Source organism: Erinaceus europaeus, chromosome 5, assembly GCF_950295315.1.
Source record: "Erinaceus europaeus chromosome 5, mEriEur2.1, whole genome shotgun sequence".
Lineage (NCBI taxonomy): Eukaryota > Metazoa > Chordata > Mammalia > Eulipotyphla > Erinaceidae > Erinaceus > Erinaceus europaeus.
The window spans coordinates 14,008,881-14,026,503 of NC_080166.1; the positions used below are offsets into that span (position 1 = coordinate 14,008,881).

The 17,623-nt window shown below is 41.2% G+C and overlaps 1 protein-coding gene across 2 annotated transcripts in view; it reads right to left on the reverse strand.

The window, feature by feature from the left end:
- SEMA5A (semaphorin 5A) overlaps window positions 1–17,623 on the reverse strand; it is a 380,052-nt gene that overhangs the window by 177,470 nt on the left and 184,959 nt on the right. For both annotated transcript variants that reach the window (XM_007520548.3, XM_060191157.1), the window contains one exon: window positions 14,868–14,913. In XM_007520548.3, the coding sequence (XP_007520610.1) occupies window positions 14,868–14,913 (46 nt within the window). The remainder of the gene's footprint in view (window positions 1–14,867; window positions 14,914–17,623) is intronic.

A 17,623-nucleotide genomic window follows, 5' to 3' on the forward strand; every position in this document is an offset into this window, starting at 1 on the left:
GTAGCCTATAATTACCAATGAAACTCTAAAATGCATAATTTTGTCCAACTTTTCCAATGAACGTCATCATCTGCTAACAACGCCTTCTGACCCCAAGGAATTTAATTCTCATAACCTCTGTCAGAAAGTGTTTCCTTATTGGTTTTAGAATATTTAATAGCTTGCAGGCAACTCCAAAGCATATGTCCCTGCCACTGGAGTCTTTATTCAGAGGATGTGTTATTCCACTGCTAAGCAGTTTTAGCAGGTGGCGGGAGGCTGAAGGTAGAGCGGTATAATGTCAGGGCACTTGGGGTCCGGGCTGTGGAAGCTGGAAAGATCCAATGTGCTTCTGGTTCCATGGTGTTTTAGAGCCTGAGCTCCCAACATGTTGAGTTAGGAACCTGCTGAGTATTTCACTCCTTGGTCCATTAAGACAGTAGGAGTCTTATTCATGCTGTTCTAGCCTGGGTCATTAGCTATAGGACACTGCTCCAGTAGGGAGGTTGGCCACCTGTTTGAGTCCATTTAGTCTTTAATTTGTGACTCCACCTGTGTGTGCTGCCAATATACTTAGCTGTTTCTTTCTTTGTGGACAGTCATATTGACTGAGATAGAGTTTCTAGTCAAACCGCAAAGGACTGGATCTTCTGCCCAACTTTCTTTGTCTCTGCGGGTCCATAGCTTTTAAAACATGGCTGCTCTCCCCAGTACAGGGAGTCATCAAAAAGCTGAATCAATACTGTGTTCATTTTTCCAGCTTGTCACAAAATACTTATATTGCTATAGTGATTCTACTTGAGTAGAATATGTGAAATGTTGTTAATATCATATTGCATTTGTGTGTGTGTGTGTGTGTGTGTGTGTGTGTGTGTGTGTGTGTGTGTGTGCGCCTTCAGGATTCTCGCTGGGGCTCACTGTTGGCACTACAAATCCACTGCTCCTGGTGGCCATTTTTTCCAGTTTAATGAATAAGGAAGAGAGAAATTGAGAGAGGAGGGGGAGATAGAGAGGGAGAGAGAAAGAGACACCTGCACATCTACTTCATTGCTTGAGAAGCGTCCCCCCTGCAGTTGGAGTGTAGGGGCTCAAAGCCGGGTCCTTGAGCTTAGTACTGTGTGGGCTTAACTGGGTGCGCCACTGCCTGGCCCCTTTATATTGTACTCCTTGGACCATCACTGATCAAATTGATACAAATTTGGTGTTTCATCGTGTCTTGAAGTACCATTTTTAGATAGTGGTTTAAGTTTCCTCTGTCCAATCTATGTTGTCAAATAAAGAATGCTTTCATTCCTTCAAAAGTGTCTTTGATCTGAGGATATAAATATGTTTGATTCCATCCCATATGCCTGTAAGGTTTTTCTTTTACATATCTTTCTAATGATATGTTTACCAGTATTTGGGAAAAGGAAAGAGAGAAAAAGAAAATGAGAGGTCCCCGAACTCTGATCTGGCATTTGTAGTGCTGGTGATCTGACCTGGGCTTTCCTATGTGTAGATCCTATGCCCTAAACTGTTACCTTCCTAGATGGATGGACACACACACACACACACACACACACACACACACACTCACACACACACACATACACACACACACACATACACACATACACACATATACACACACATACACACACATACACACACACATACACACACATACACACACACACATACACACACATACACACACACACACATACACACACATACACACACACACACACACACACTCGAATGCAGTTTTATTTGGAGAGTATATCAGTAAGTGGATTTACTTTTTGAACTAGAAACTGATGGTTACAGTTTTAGAGTATTTTGGGATTCAGGGCCTGGGCAATGGAGCACCGGGTTAAGTGCACACATTACCATGCACAAAGACCAAGTTTCGAGCCCCAGCTCCCCACTTGCATAGGGCAAACATCACAAGCAGTAAATCAGGTCTACAGTTGTCTCTCTACCTCTCTTCATCTCTCAATTTCTCTCTAATCTATCAAAACAAAACAGGAGTAGATTCTCATCATGCCAACACTCAGCCTCAGCAGTAACCATGGTGACAACAACAACAACAACAAAGTAAGAGTGTTTTGAGTTTCCGTAATCTGTATTCAAACAGTGATATTAATTTCTGGGGCTGGGTGGTAGCACTCCTGGTTGAGTGCACATGTCCCAAAAGCCACTAGGACCCTGGATTGAGTCTCCAGTCCTCATCTTCTGGAGGAAAGCTAATTTTTTGACTAGAAGGCAACTTCAGGTCTTTGGAATGCAATATTAACACCATTCCACACAATGCCGCATCTGTTTATGTTAAGCATACCCTTTTGCCTTGCACATGCGCAGTCCCACTTCCAGCAGGCCAACTTTTTATTTCCCTCTTTCAGCAAGTGAGAGAGGGAGAGACAGCACACTTCTAGTGCCATGGTACTCCCATCTGGTTCCATGGCTAGGACCTAGCTGCACACACAGCAAGGCACCCACCCTACTCTGTGAGCAGTCTCACCCTCAAACAGCCAGCTTCCAACATGGAGTCTCTGTGTGCAAAGCTTGACTCTGGGCCTTACAGAAGCATCCTTCCTGCAGGTGGGGAACAGAAGCTTGAACACTGCCCAGCCCCCTCTCTGCCTATTTTTTTTATTTGTTTATGTATTCATGAGAAAGACAGGCAGAGAGAGAAAGAACCAGACACCACCCTGGCACATGTGCTGCCAGGGATTGAAGTCAGGACCTCATAGTTGAGAATCCAATGCTTTATCCACTGCACCACCTCCCGGACCACTGCCTATTTTTTTTTTTATTAAAATCTTGCTGTAATGGATCATAGGCACAAGAAGTCCCCTCTTTATCTTTTAAAAACACTGACTAAAGTTGTAAAATATAAATGTAAAGTTCTATGCATTGCAAATCCTTCATGTACCACAGGTGGTAAGGAATTCAGCACTAAGTACAATATAACATATTGAACACTGGATACTGATGGGGGCCAGGCAGTGGTGTATCTGGTTAAGAGCCAACACTACAGTGGATCCAAGTTCAATGCCCCTAGTCCCCCACCTGCAGGGAGAAAGCTTCACCAAGTGCCGAAGCAGAGCTGCAGGTGTCTCTCTGTCTCTATCCAATAAGAACACAAACCAACAAACCAAACACTTGTTACTGATTAGGAAAATATCCTCTGAGGTTAAGAATAACCAAGTTCAAATCCTACCTCCAACACATACCAGCCAGAAGACTGTGGTGGAATCATAGAAACTGTACAAGCTTGCACTACTCTTCTGTGAATGCTTCTGTGCTGAGGGGAATGGGGCTGAGGTGGCTCCTGTCATAGCTGAAGATTCACCACACGTAATCCCAACAAAGAATTAAGGAAACAGCATGAATTCCAGGATTTGTAGACTTTATTCAGGAAAACTGACAACATCTACATGTTGGAGTATAGGTGGGCCATCAGAGAGAGAGAGAGAGAAACAAAGAGAAAGAGATAGAGACATTTATTTTCTTTCTAAGCTACACCCACACCATAGCATGGGAAACACGAGTACATGGGAACATGTGCGCTGATGTGGTGCAGCAGTTTCTGTGCCCTCCTCATTCTTCCTGTGATTTCTGACCCCAACATTGCTGAGAAAATAAAACTGGAATCAGCCAAGGAGAGGACTGAGTTGAAAGCATGGATGGCATCCCTTTTATGTGCTCCCCAGGGAGCAGCTATCTTCATGTTTTATGATCAAATCAGGTCATTCAATCAAATAAACCTCACGTCCAGGCCCCAATTACAGTGATTTTTTTGAAAGGAGAAGGAGTGTGGAGTCCTTTCAGCAAAGAAAGAGGAAAAGGGAGGAAGAAGGGAGCACATTAACCTTTGAATATAGAAAGGGACTATGGGGATAATCCCATCCACTCTTCTCTGATGCTCTTCTCCAATACACACTATGGAGAAAATTGAGGTCCAGAGAGGTTAAGTGGTTTGTTCAAAGTATCCCACTTGATTATTTACAGAAATGGTAGAAGCATGAATAAATTTCTTTGGGGGGAGTAGTAGAAAATTAAAATGGCTAGAATGGAGGGAGGTGTAGAGGGATAGTTCAGTGCATCCCTGGGGCTAATCTTGCTTTCCAGGCACTTGGAGAAAATGTTAATGTTTGCTATTTGAAGAATGTTAGTTTCTTCTCCTTCTAGGGGACCTAGACAACTCCCAGGCCCCTTGCAATTGGTTGAGAGTATTAGAGTGAACTAGATACAGGGGTTTGGGTAGAAAGGAGATGGGCTGCTCCCTAGAATGGGGTCAATAAGATTTCTGCAAGGTACCTACTCTTTCTTCATTGTGGTTCCTAGAGGTGGGGCTGGAAGATGCAAACTCCACAGAGGAGGATGTTCTGGGATCAGGAATACCAACAGGACAGAGCTCACACAGTCTCAGCACTGGACCATCAAGCAATAAAGAATTAAAGTTTCCAGGTATATGTTTAGCCACTGAGGGCACAGTGCTGTCTGTTAGAGATAATAACTAAATAAATAACTTATTATTAATAATACTAAATAAAACTATTTCACCAGGATCAAATCTCTGTGAAACTGGAAGAATTATTGGCTTCATCTCTCTGAAAGATACATTGACAAGTATAAAAGTTCAGACAAGTTACAGACAGAAGAAAGCAAGTGTGTATGAATTTGTGAGTGGACAAAACAACCCTTTCAGGACAGTTTCAACAGGAAAGTTGGCATGAGACCTGAGTTTGGTTCTCCCAATCGAGGGTGCTTACCTAGGAATATATCCACAAGAACTAAAAGCAAGTTAATGCAGAGAGAGTCAAAACAAACACACCAATGCAATGTGCTTGGAAAACAGAGAGAGAGAGAGAGAGAGAGAGAGGGGATATACCATCTGATTGTGTTCTCTCATCTATTTGGGAACTAATCATTGAGAACTTGCTATGAAACCATCATGAAATACAATAAAGAAATTCCTTAAACAATAAAAATGAAAATCCCTGATGATCCTGAAATAATGGTCTTAGGCATTTATCTGAAAGACATAAAAATACTAATTCAGAAGTATATCTGTGTCCCATATTCATGGCAGCACTACTCACAATAGTCAAAATATGGTCTCAACCTATATGTCCAATGATATTTGACAGGTTTCAGAAATTGTGATATATATATATTGAGTGGAATATCACTCAGTCATTAAAATAGTTTTGGGCAAAATGGATGGGCCAGGAAGTAATTATGTTGAGGGCAATAAATAAAGAAATAAAATAAAATGAAATGAAGGCCAACTACCAGATGGTTTCGATCATATGTGAGAAATAAATGTACTTTCAACAACAATAAACACTAAATTAACATAAACTCAATGAAAGAAGGAGAAGAGGAGAGATTGGTAGAGTGTTATCTTAGATGTTATGGTGCTGGGACTTTAGTAAGAGCTGTGGTGCGTCATCTACACATATAGAGATGTGAAACTATACTCCAATCATTTTATAATATTGCAAATCAATGTGAAAGCAACGAACAAAGAAACTCTTCAAAAGAAGGAGATCTTGACAAGTAAGAGATTTTGTTGGGCATCAGAATCTTGCAGGTCAGTGTAAGTTTCTGAAGGAATTAGATAGTCACTACTGGGGGGAGGGTTGTAGCAATGACCATCTGGGTGACAGTCTTTCAGCTCTAATGACACAACAGATATAGGTGCACTGTGACAATGAATGGATTGGACCCACTCGAACCCTCATATTCAACTGAGCAGGAGAGACTTGAACTAGTATCTGCCAACCTCCTCCTGCATCACACTAAGAGGAAATCCAATAAAGGTATCTTCTCCATGTTGACAATGTTATCAAGATGAGGATATATTGGATTTTAAAAAGTAAAAATGTGAAGTTCACATTCACAGTTTTTGAGGGCTACAGAATCTATCCCACCAGTACCAATAAAAATGTAAACCATGATTTAAATTTTTATCAAGACCTCATTTCAATAGCTATTCTAAATTAATTGATGCAGCATTCTTTAAATTATACAAAAGATTCCCAGCAGAGGATGGCTACATTGTATTGCTATGACCCATTAGAGAGGATATTGGTAAAAATAAATTGACTCCCAACACCTATGGGCATCTAATCTTTGATAAGGGGGCCCAAAGGATTAAATGGAAAAAAGGAGGCTCTCTTCAATAAATGGTGCAGGGAAAACTGGGTTGAAACATGCAGAAGAATGATATTGAACCACTTTATCTCACCAGAAACAAAAATCAACTCCAAATGGATCAAAGACCTAGATGTCAGACCAGAAACAATTAAATACTTAGAGGAAAACATTGGTAAAACACTTTCCCACATACACCTCAAGGACATCTTTGATGAATCAAACCCAATTGCAAGGAAGACCAAAGCAGAAACAAACCAATGGGACTACATCAAATTGAAAAGCTTCTGCACATCCAAAGAAACTATTAAACAAACAGAGAGACCCCTCACAGAATGGGAGAAGATCTTCACATGCCAGACATCAGACAAGAAACTAATCACCAAAATATATAAAGAGCTCAGCAAACTTAGCCGCAAAAAAGCAAATGACCCCATCCAAAAATGGGCAGAGGAAATGAACAAAACATTCACCACAGAGGAGATCCAAAAGGCTAACAAACATATGAAAAACTGCTCTAGGTCACTGATTGTCAGAGAAATGCAAATTAAGACAACACTAAGATACCACCTCACTCCTGTAAGAATGGCATACATCAAAAAGGACAGCAGCAACAAATGCTGGAGAGGATGTGGGGACAGAGGAACCCTTTTACATTGCTGGTGGGAATGTAAATTGGTACACCCTCTGTGGAGAGCAGTCTGGAAAACTCTCAGAAGGCTAGACATGGACCTTCCATATGACCCAATAATTCCTCTCCTGGGGTTATACCCCAAGGACTCCATAACACCCAACCAAAAAGAGGTGTGTACTCCTATGTTCATAGCAGCACAATTCATAATAGCTAAAACCTGGAAGCAACCCAGGTGCCCAACAACAGATGAGTGGCTGAGAAAGCTGTGGTATATATACACAATGGAATACTATGCAGCTATCAAGAACAATGAACCCACCTTCTCTGACCCATCTTGGACAGAGCTAGAAGGAATTATGTTAAGTGAACTAAGTCAGAAAGATAAAGATGAGTATGGGATGATCCCACTCATCAACAGAAGCTGACTTAGAAAATCTGAAAGGGAAACTAAAAGCAGGACCTGATCAAATTGTAAGTAGGGCACCAAAGTAAAAACCCAGTGGTGAGGGGTAGACATGTAGCTTCCTGGGCCAGTGGGGGGTGGGAGTGGGCGGGAGGGATGGGTCACAGTCCTTTGGTGGTGGGAATGGTGTTTATGTACACTCCTAGCAAAATGTAGACATATAAATCAGTAGTTAATTAATATGAGAGGGGGAAATCAATTGTATGTCTCAAAGTTTCTCAAAAGACAAACTGAATCTTTTTAATATATAGGCTACGTATTTGATATGCGGACTCTCTCAAAAGCCTAGACCAAGTAGATTAGAAGCTTCCAATAGCACAGCTATATACAAGATACTGGGTACTGTACAGCAAACCATAACAAAGGGACTTTTCAAAGTTAACCCAATTAACAAATAATGTGATAATAATATTAACTATTGATTGTCTTTTTGAACCCTAAGACAGCAGGAACCTCACATCTTCACTATAGAGCCCCTACTTCCCCCAGTCCTGGCACCCTTGGATAGGGCCCACTTTCCCGTATGCATCTCCCAATCCAAACCAAATAATATTGCATCCGCCGATCACAACCTAACCAAAGCAACGATTGCCATCTCAACATGCTTCACCTCAGACTGTATCCAGAGACTTCACGTGTGGAATGACAACCCTTCAGCTTCATTACTCGGGTGAGACCTTTCCTATTATAGTACACTCTAATTTCATCTCAGGTAGTTCACTTTCTAACAAAGTCCCATAACCTAGATATACACCAGTTACTGTGAGAGAGAGCTTATGTGCACACGTATCCATAAACTACTGCAAAATATATACCTGAAAGCAGGATTACACTAGAGTTTGCAGTGAGTACCTCCCTAACACTTCCTCTCCACTATTCCAAGCTTGGGATCCAGGATTGCTCAACAAATTGTTTGGCTTCATATGTTAACTCTCTTTTCAATCACCAGGTTCCAGATGCCACCAGGATGCTGGCTAGGCTTCCCTGGATTGAAGACCCCACCAATGTGTCCTGGAGCTCAGCTTCCCCAGAGACACACCCTACTAGGGAAAGAGAGAGACAGACTGGGAGTATGGACCAACCAGTCAATGCCCATGTTCAGCGGGGAAGCAATTACAGAAGCCAGACCTTCTACCTTCTGCAACCCTCAATGACCCTGGGTCCATGCTCCCAGAGGGATACAGAATGGGAAAGCTACCATGGGAGGGGGTGTGTTATGGGGATTGGGTGGTGGGAATTGTGTGGAGTTGTACCCCTCCTACCTTATGCTTTTGTTCACTAATCCTTTCTTAAATAAAAAATTTAAAAATAAAAAAAAATAAAAAAAATAAATTGACTCAATTTGTTTTTAAATTTAATTTCATACTAATAAAGAGAAGCTATTTGAACTCAAGAATCCCAGCAGTTGTTAAACGAAGTAACCAAGAAGGCTGCTTGAATGTGTTCTGTTAAATAGATGACTTTTTGTTTTCCTAAAAATAACAAAATTCCCTAAATGCACCAAAGATCCTATAGATTCAATCAAGCCATCTTAATATCATAGACTAGAATAGTAACTTCTTTCAAACCTCTGGACATTTAATGCGAGGTATCTCTTCTTGGGAACTACTGGTATTCAGAACCAGAGAGTTAAATAAAACACACACATCCATATAATAGCCTATTGTTGTTGATGGAGCAGAGCATGGTAACATTACATGAGTTTCAGGTGTGCATTATATGTGGTGACAAGGGAGCCAGCTTGGTCTTCTCAGGCCCTGGGTTCAATCCCTGATACTATATTTCAGCACCATGGACAACACCAAGGGAGCTCCATGGGTAGTGAAGTGCTTCTGCGTTTCTTACTCTCTCTTCATTTTGAGTCTTTACTCCTTTTTTCACAAAACATTTAAGATCAGAAATTAAACTGACCTGGGAAGAAGGGTGATAAAGGAAAGCCATGCAGGTGTGAGGCCGTGAATTCATTCTCTGAGAATATATCAAAGAGAATAAAATAGCATGTGGCACCAGCAAGTGGCTCAAGGCTGGAGCTCAGAACTTGTGAGTATGAAGATCTCAGTTTGCTCCCAGCATTGCACATAGCAGGGTTATGTCATGGTTGCCTTTCTCTTTTCCTTAACACATGAATATGTTTTGGGGAAAAAAATCAACATCTAGATACAGAGCACAAAGCTCACACTAAAAGTCTAATTCCGTGCTGGCTGGCTAGGACTCTTCTGAGACCTTTCAGAATCTCAAACCACAACTGTGGTCTCAGTTCCTTCCACACCACTGGTGGCAGCCAACTGTTCCCAGGGGTTTCAATCGTCTCCATTTAAGAAACTTTGATATTAAGAAACTTTTTTTATATTAAGAAACATTTTGATATTAAGAAACTTTGATATTTGATACATGCTCTTGTGCTAAATATGAGTATAAATGGGCCCTGGGTCAGATCAATGTGGTGACTTTATTTATATCCTTTCCCCTTGTAATGATATGCTTATGTCAAGTTTGGGAGCTTCTCTCTGCCCCAATGCAACTTTCTAGTCCTATTCTCAACTCTGACACCATCTTCAAAGACAGTACTTTTAGCCTACCTCCATGTTAGCTATCAAGCTCAAGCAAAAATTACCAAATACATCGCCCCTAGAAACATACCTAAGGTAAACTTTCTACCTTCTTACCAACCTAAAATTTTTATTCTCATCTAATCACCCCTACTTTTTGATTCCTGTTTATTAAACACACTGTCCTGCTTTATATCTTGGTAGCCTTTCAGCTACCAAGTTATGGGTGCTACTATGGTTCTATCCTGACTTCCATGGGCAGACGATCACACCAATGTGTCCCAGAGCCCCACCTCTCTAGAGCCCTACGCCACTAGGGAAAATAGAAAAAGGCTGGGGGTATGGATCAACCTGCCAATGCCCATTTCCAGCAGCGAAACAATTACAGAAGCCAGAATTCTCACCTTCTGTACCACATAAAGAACTTTGGCCTATGCTCCCAAAGGGGGAGAAATATTAGAAGATGACCAGAGGGCTCCGATCTCCAATTCACCAGGACCCAAAGCATTTGTCACCAGGAATCTTGTTTTTATACCATCACTGAGAGGAAAGCTAACCTAGAAAACACCAGAGAAAGCCAGGCACTGTTCTCTTAACAGAGAGAAGAGGAAAATAAAAGGGGGAACTTGGAATTAGTAATAGGTGTAGGTGTGACTTAGGAAGGAAGAAAAGGCAGGGCTATTGAAAAAATGGGCAAAATATATACAGATACAGATAGAAAAAGTTTTAAAATATATTCAAGAAAAAGAAAAGATAAAGAAGCATCAGCAAACTTTCCAAATTTTAAATTAAAAAAATAAAATAAGAAAGTAATACAGCTTTATATAGAAGCTTATATAGAAACTGGCTTGAACTGAAGCATAATTCCCAACTCCGAACACACAGGGCACCCATTTAATATCTCCTTGGATGTTGCAGATAATGCTCTGGCAAACATTGACTCGGTCAATATGGAACTTTAGGACTTTCCATTTAGAATTCAAGAGAGGCAGCTAGCAGATTGGGACACAGATTTTCTTATTTCTGCCAATCCCAGCAACTGTGAGTGAGAAACAGATTGCAAATGCTTCCCTCAATAGCAGGTTTGAAGCGATGTCTCCAGAGAACACTGCAGAGAGCACGAGGTTAAGTGAAATGCAACCCCTTTGAGCTCCTGGGATGTTGGTCAGTGAGCATCTACCTTGAGCCACCCTCAGGGCAGCCCTTAAGGAAAGAAACAGGTGGATCATAGGGTAGGTCTGTCTCTGCTCTCTGAGAACTCTCCAGACTGTCTCCTTCAAGGGCTGGACCAATCCTTTCATAAAGGGACGGCATTAACCCTACTTATCTGTACATTTCCCCAAAGAACGAGAGAAATCCACACTAGCACACAGTTCTCAAAAATCAAGAAACTAGGGAGTCGGGCAGTAGTGCAGGGACAGCTGTAAGAATCCTGTTTCAAGGTTTCGAGCCCCCAGCTTCCCACCTGCAGGGAGTTGCTTTACAGGTGGTGAAGCAGGTCTGCAGGTGTCCTATCTTTCTCTCCCCCTCTCTGTCTTCCCCTCCTCTCTCCATTTCTTTCTGTCCTATCTAACAATGAGGACATGAGTAACAACAACAGTAATAAGTATAACAACATGAAAAACAACAATGGTAACAAAAGGGAAAATAGATAAATAAATATAAAAAAAATCAAGAAACTAGTACAAATGTCCATCAACTACATCATACACAGGCATTCAGACATTTGCCCGTTTTCTCAGTTCTGTTCTTGACAGCACATACAAGGAAGCACATCATGTTCCTATATGCAGTGAGGGTCCAGGGGGCGATTCTCTTTTATGATAGGACAGCTCTTCTTCATTCACTTTATGATCCCCCTGACTATTTTATGTGTTTCTTTCCTGAAGGACAGACCCCAGTCCTCTGTAGAAGGCCTCTCCAGTTTTGTTTGAGTGAGCATGAGGCATGATAAGATTGGCTAGGTTTGGGCTGGAATATCATGGAAACATTGCCACCAGAACCTTCTCAGAGTGCTGCGAACCAAGAACCACCCAGAGCCCAGAGCTGGTGAAGGTCTCTGACTAGTTGGCTCTGGTTGCAGTGATGAGGCTTTTCACCATCAAGTCGTATCTCTGCTTCTTGTAGTTGATAAACATGTCACAGGTAAACACTCCATAGGTAAATATTCTAAATATCTGAGCCATCATCAAACTCTTTCCTCCGTAGATTTTGAAGACCACATAGCGTTTTTTACTGAAAACAATTTTAAGAGTGATGATGGCCAAATGATAGCTTTCTGTTGAAGCCATCTCCTCAGTTTTTATTACATTGCACTTAATGGTAAGAAAAAGCAGTTCCTCCGCCTGTGTGTGCCTATTCAGTAATGTCTTTTATGGCAGTGTGAACTCATAGGCTATGAATTCAATATGTCTTCAATTGATAGCATCACTGTTTATTGTATTCATTAAAGTGTCCTGGGTTTTTCCAGAAAGTTCATATCAAGTTGGCTCCTAGGTTCTTTTTACTCACCCAAACTATCATCATTTTTGAATACATTCTTAAGTTCCTCAGTAGCAAGACTTTACAAATTGATCTGCTTTATTGTTGTCTGAACATGGAGTTTTTTACATTTCCTTTCTTTCCAGCAGAGAGCACTCAGCACGCACCAGCCAAGTGATGAGTAGGACACAGGCCATGCGGCGCCAGCATGACGGCAAGCACTACTCAAGCCTTCTCAGTCAAGCAGGCTTGGAAGCTAGGAAACCAGTGACAGCACCTAAGTAACCACACATACACAGATTCCCTTCATCTCGGCACAGAGTCTATGCCAGCTAATGTATCATGAGAACAAGTGTGATTATAGTACACAGTCCCTTTTGAATGCCAGAGATATACTTTAAAAAGATAGTATCTAGCACAAATATCTGCGTAAGGATCCCGGTTCGAGCCCCCGGCTCCCCACCTGCAGGGGAGTTGTTTCACAGGCGGTGAAGCATTTCTGCAGGTGTCTATCTTTCTCTCCCCCTCTCAGTCTTCCCCTCCTCTCTCCATTTCTCTCTGTCCTATCCAACAACGATGACTACAATAACAACAATAATAATAACTAGAACAATAAAACAACAAGGGCAGCAAAAGGGAAAATAAATAAATATTTTTAAAAAGATAGTATCTAAAGCCAGAGTCTAAGGGTCAACATGCTGGTCAGATTGATTTCTTCTTCATATATTTATGATTTTCCCAAATAAACAACTCACATATAGCATTTAACTACATACACATTTGCATTTAAAGATAGTTACTCATCCAGAGTGATAAAAGAAATTGATGATGATAAGCCCTTAATTCTTGCTATTGTTTTGGAACAGCAAAGGGCTCACTCACAGGCTGAGTATTTATAGGTGCTATCTATTGCACAGGTCTTACTCAGCTGTAACAATAGCTGCACAGGCTGATGGAGTTTGTGCCATTTCAGAGCAAACCCACCGTTGGTCGGAGTGTCAGGACACATATTCCCCTCCCAAGGTGTACAATCTACTCTTTGCTTGGTATATGTATCGGCTTTGCTTATAACGGGCTTATTTTAAGGTGGTATAAAGATCTCATCTTAAACGAGAGCACTAAAGTTTCCTAAGTACTCACAAATACCAACATGACAAAGAGAAGGAAATAACATCAACTCTTCTCCAGGGACGTTTTAGCATCCTTATAAATTAGGGTATTAAAATGGGTTGAAGAACGTTTTCATCACTGCATATAGACCAAGGGTTCTGGCATGTCCCAGAGAGTGCCTGATCCTTGGAGAAAGAGGTACTCAACACTCAACTTATGACCCTCTTGCTCTGCAAGAAAACTTGTTTCTAAAAGATGGAGGGCAGTAACACAGCAGATTAAGCACAGAGAGTATAAAGCACAAGGAGTGGCACGAGGATCCTGGTTCGAGCCCCAGGCCCCCCACTTGCGGGGGGGGGGGGTCACTTTGTCAATGGTGAAGCAGGTCTGCAAATGCCTAGCTTTCGCAAGGATCCTTCTCTCTGTCTGACCAAGCCAACAACAACAGCAGCAACAATAATAACAAAAACAACAATGGAAAAAATGGCCACCAGGAGCAGTGGATTCCTACTGCAGGCACCAAGCCCCAGTAATAATCTTGGATGCAAGAAAGAAAAAAAAAAAAAGATGGAGTGGCTTCTGCACAGTGGATGTTTGTGATTCCGATGTTCAGATTTATCACCAAAAAAAAAAAAAATAGGTGCTTTATTAAAAGACAAGAACTCGGGGCCAGGTGGTGGTGCACCTGGTTAAGCACACACATCACAGTGTATAAGGACCCAGGTTCAAGCCCCTGGTCCTCATCTGCAGGGGGATAGCTTCACAAGTGGTGAAGCAAGGCTGCAGGTGTCTCTCTGTATCTCTTCCTCTTTATCTCCCCTCCCCCCTCAGTTTCTCTCTGTCTCTATCCAATAATAAATAAATAAATAAATAAATAAATAAATAAAAATTTTAAAAAGAGTTGTTTAAAAAAAAGACAAGGACTCTGGCTATCTCTTTCAAACATCAAAAGCAGAACATATGTTCACTTAACTTTAAGCATTACGTATTTATTCTGTTCTGTGACTTTTAACCTCTCTGTTCATAAACAGACCAATGATAAGGAGAAATAAAGACAATTTTGCAGGAGGCTGATTTGGAAAACACTATGATGGCAGACGGAATCATAATCATCAATGGTTATTCCACTGGTTGCTTGTAAAAGTCATGGTGTCTATTTCTATGCAAAATGTATACTAGCTTTTCCAACAAACCACAGCATGAGGTGTCAAGGTACATACCCAGACGTAAAGAAGACGCCTGCTCAACTGCCAGTCCTTTCAGGAAGTTTAGCAGAATTATGCCCATGAAAGAAAAGGGGTCTGCCAGTGGGATGAAAAGACACACAGGAACAAGAGGCAGGGGAGTCATCAACTAGGGCAGCCAGAATCCCACAGCAGATCCTCTGAGGAAAGGAGGCTCTGTTCTGCCTCTGTGAAGCCTTTTGGCAGCGACTGTCTTCATCCTGCAAGCAGGGACCCTACATGGGCACAAAAGGAAGCCAGAGAGAAATAAGGGCACCTACCTGGATCAGAGACAGATCCTCCAGATGGAGCCTGAAGAGGTAGTTTCTGCAAGTACAAAAAGAGAACAGTATCATCTGAGAGATCCAAAGATTGGCACTCTCTAAAATAGCACAAGAATAAAAGAAAATAGGGTTGTTTTTTTCTGGTAGTTGTTTATTTGCTTTTTTTTCTCCACTTCCAAACTACCCCCCCCCCACTAGGAACATTTGCAGCATAGTTTTTCTTCAAACAGAGATCAAAGAGGCATTAGAAAAGGCAGCAGATACATGTTAGAAATTAGCAAGGCAGTTACGGAAAAAAAAAGGTGTGTGTACACACACACACTAATGTATGTACATGAGCCTATGGGAAACCTAATGATTGACTGGTTCTTTTCATTATATGAAATGAGAAGAAAGAAAGAAAGAAAGAAAGAAAGAAAGAAAGAAAGAAAGAAAGAAAGAAGAAAGAAAAGAGAATAAATAGGTATTTAGTTTTGAAAATCATTTTTTAAATATTTATTTATTCCCTTCTGTTGCCCTTGTTGCTTTATTGTTATAGTTATTGATGTTGTTGTTGTTGGATAGGACAGAGAGAAATGAAGAGAGGAGGGTAAGACAGAGAGGGAAGAGAAAGAAACCTGCAGACCTGCTTCACCGCTTGTAAAGCGACTCCCTTCCAGGTGGGGAACCGGGATCTTTCCACCAGTCCTTGCGCTTTGCGCCACCTGTGCTTAACCCACTGCGCTACCGCCCAACTCCCCAAAATCATTTGCTATGAAGCCTGGGAAGTGGCAGAGCCAAGAGTGTGGCTGGCTGCAACTTTGCAGAACTCACAGTGCTATCACTTGGTGAGAAATAAATGGGCTGGAAAGGCACAGTGATATTTTGTTCTCGGAACTTGGATGCATCAAGCAGGAAGGTACCGCAGAGCCAAGCAGGCCACTCTCATAATCCCCGTACCCACCAGCAAACGCAATCCTTTTGACCACACTTTTCTGGCTCTCAGGTCATAGCAATGTGTAAAAGCATCCTCTCTCACCCCAGTCATCATTATGGGTTCCAGCTGTGTGTCTGCTATTCCCACAACATACTGTGGTGTCCCTTCCACCGTCTCATGAGTTTAATAGCGCACAGTAGAGGGATTCTGGAGGAGGACTGCAGGAGAGCAGAGAGGCATGCTCAGTAAGAGAAATGATAAAATACAGCAATCTTGAGAGAGTGACATTAGGACCACGGAAATCACCACCTCCACCTCTCTCACTGCCATCACCACCACCATCTCCCTCATCAGCACCACACCCAAAGTCCTGCTAAAGAAGCACTCCAGAGAATTCAAACTCTCCCTTTAGTCATGTGCTTTGTGTTCAAGAGGCAAGTTGGTATGATTTTAACTCATTCTCAACTTTTTTAATGTAAAAGAAAAATCATGAAATCTAAAGTGAAGTTATCATGCAAAAGTACCAAGCCCTTGACTTTCAATGAGAAAGACTTTTTAAAGGATGGGATTCACTGTAATTTAAGCAAGATCATTAGAATCCAGAGAAAGTTCTAGAATTAGAAACAAGATCACCCACCTTCATGTCCCTTATATGAGCTAGGGTAACAAGCTCACCTACAGCTCTTCAAAGTCCTCTTCCTAATGTGGCCAGAACCAAATAAGCAATCACACATTGCTATTGATCTTGTAGTAGGATGGTCTTAGTGATGCACTCACAGATCCACTTACAGATCATCTTAAGACATTGCAAGCCTTAGAGTTAATGACAAGCTGTTGATTCTAGGTAATTGAGTCTCCCTTCTGGGACTATGGCTTGACCTGACATGTCTCCCCATTAAGGGAACATGAAAACCCTAAGCCCTAGCTAATTAAACGGGGCCTTCTCTCTTCCTCTCATTACCCGTGGAATTGTCCTGACACTGCTTATCCACACTTATTTTAAAACTGCTCAAGTTTCTACACATATGACTTTTCCTAGGTGCAGGCCGTATTCCAACAGAACTGGATAAACATTGCTATATAAGAGAAGTTTGCTTAGCGTCTTATTTCCATAAGCTATTGAGAAGTACCTTTCAAGTATTTATAGTTTTATAGCTGAATGCATTAGTTATTTAAAATGAAAATGCAGCATATTAAGCAGTTCGATAGTTTGTATTAAAAAATGTATTCAGCAAGCACAATCATAAAGTCACTTAATTTAGAGGACTTGGAAAGTCTCAAACTGGAATTACGGGATTGGCAATCTTCCAGGGCCTCATCATTGATTCAAGATGTTTTCTTTTTATATGGATTGATGAATTGGTTATATTTTATTACATATATTTCTTCGCCTAAATTGGAGACAAAGAATTGCCAAGTGTTTTCAAATATTTGAATGAAAGAATGTGGTCAGTACAAAATTCAAGCAGATAACTTAATACTGGAGAGTTCATCATTTGAAATATAGAACATTACACATTTCGGTATCTACTTGATCTATCAATGATTCAACAATTTTGAAAAAATTTTAAAAGAAGAAATTGACATGAAACATCTGTGGAATTCCCAAATGAATCCCATGAAACTGAGAAATTTGACACAGTGAGACCATGTGCTATCTACAGTTCCCTAAACTCCTCAAAACTATCTGGTTCCAAGTGTAGTTTTGCTGTTGGAAAAATTCCATTCAGGCTAAGCATCTCCCAAGTCAGCCCGATCCATCACAGTTTAGGCCCATGACCTCCCAAGTTTAAGGTTACATAAAGAAAGAAAACCTTCTAGAGGGAATAAAAAAATC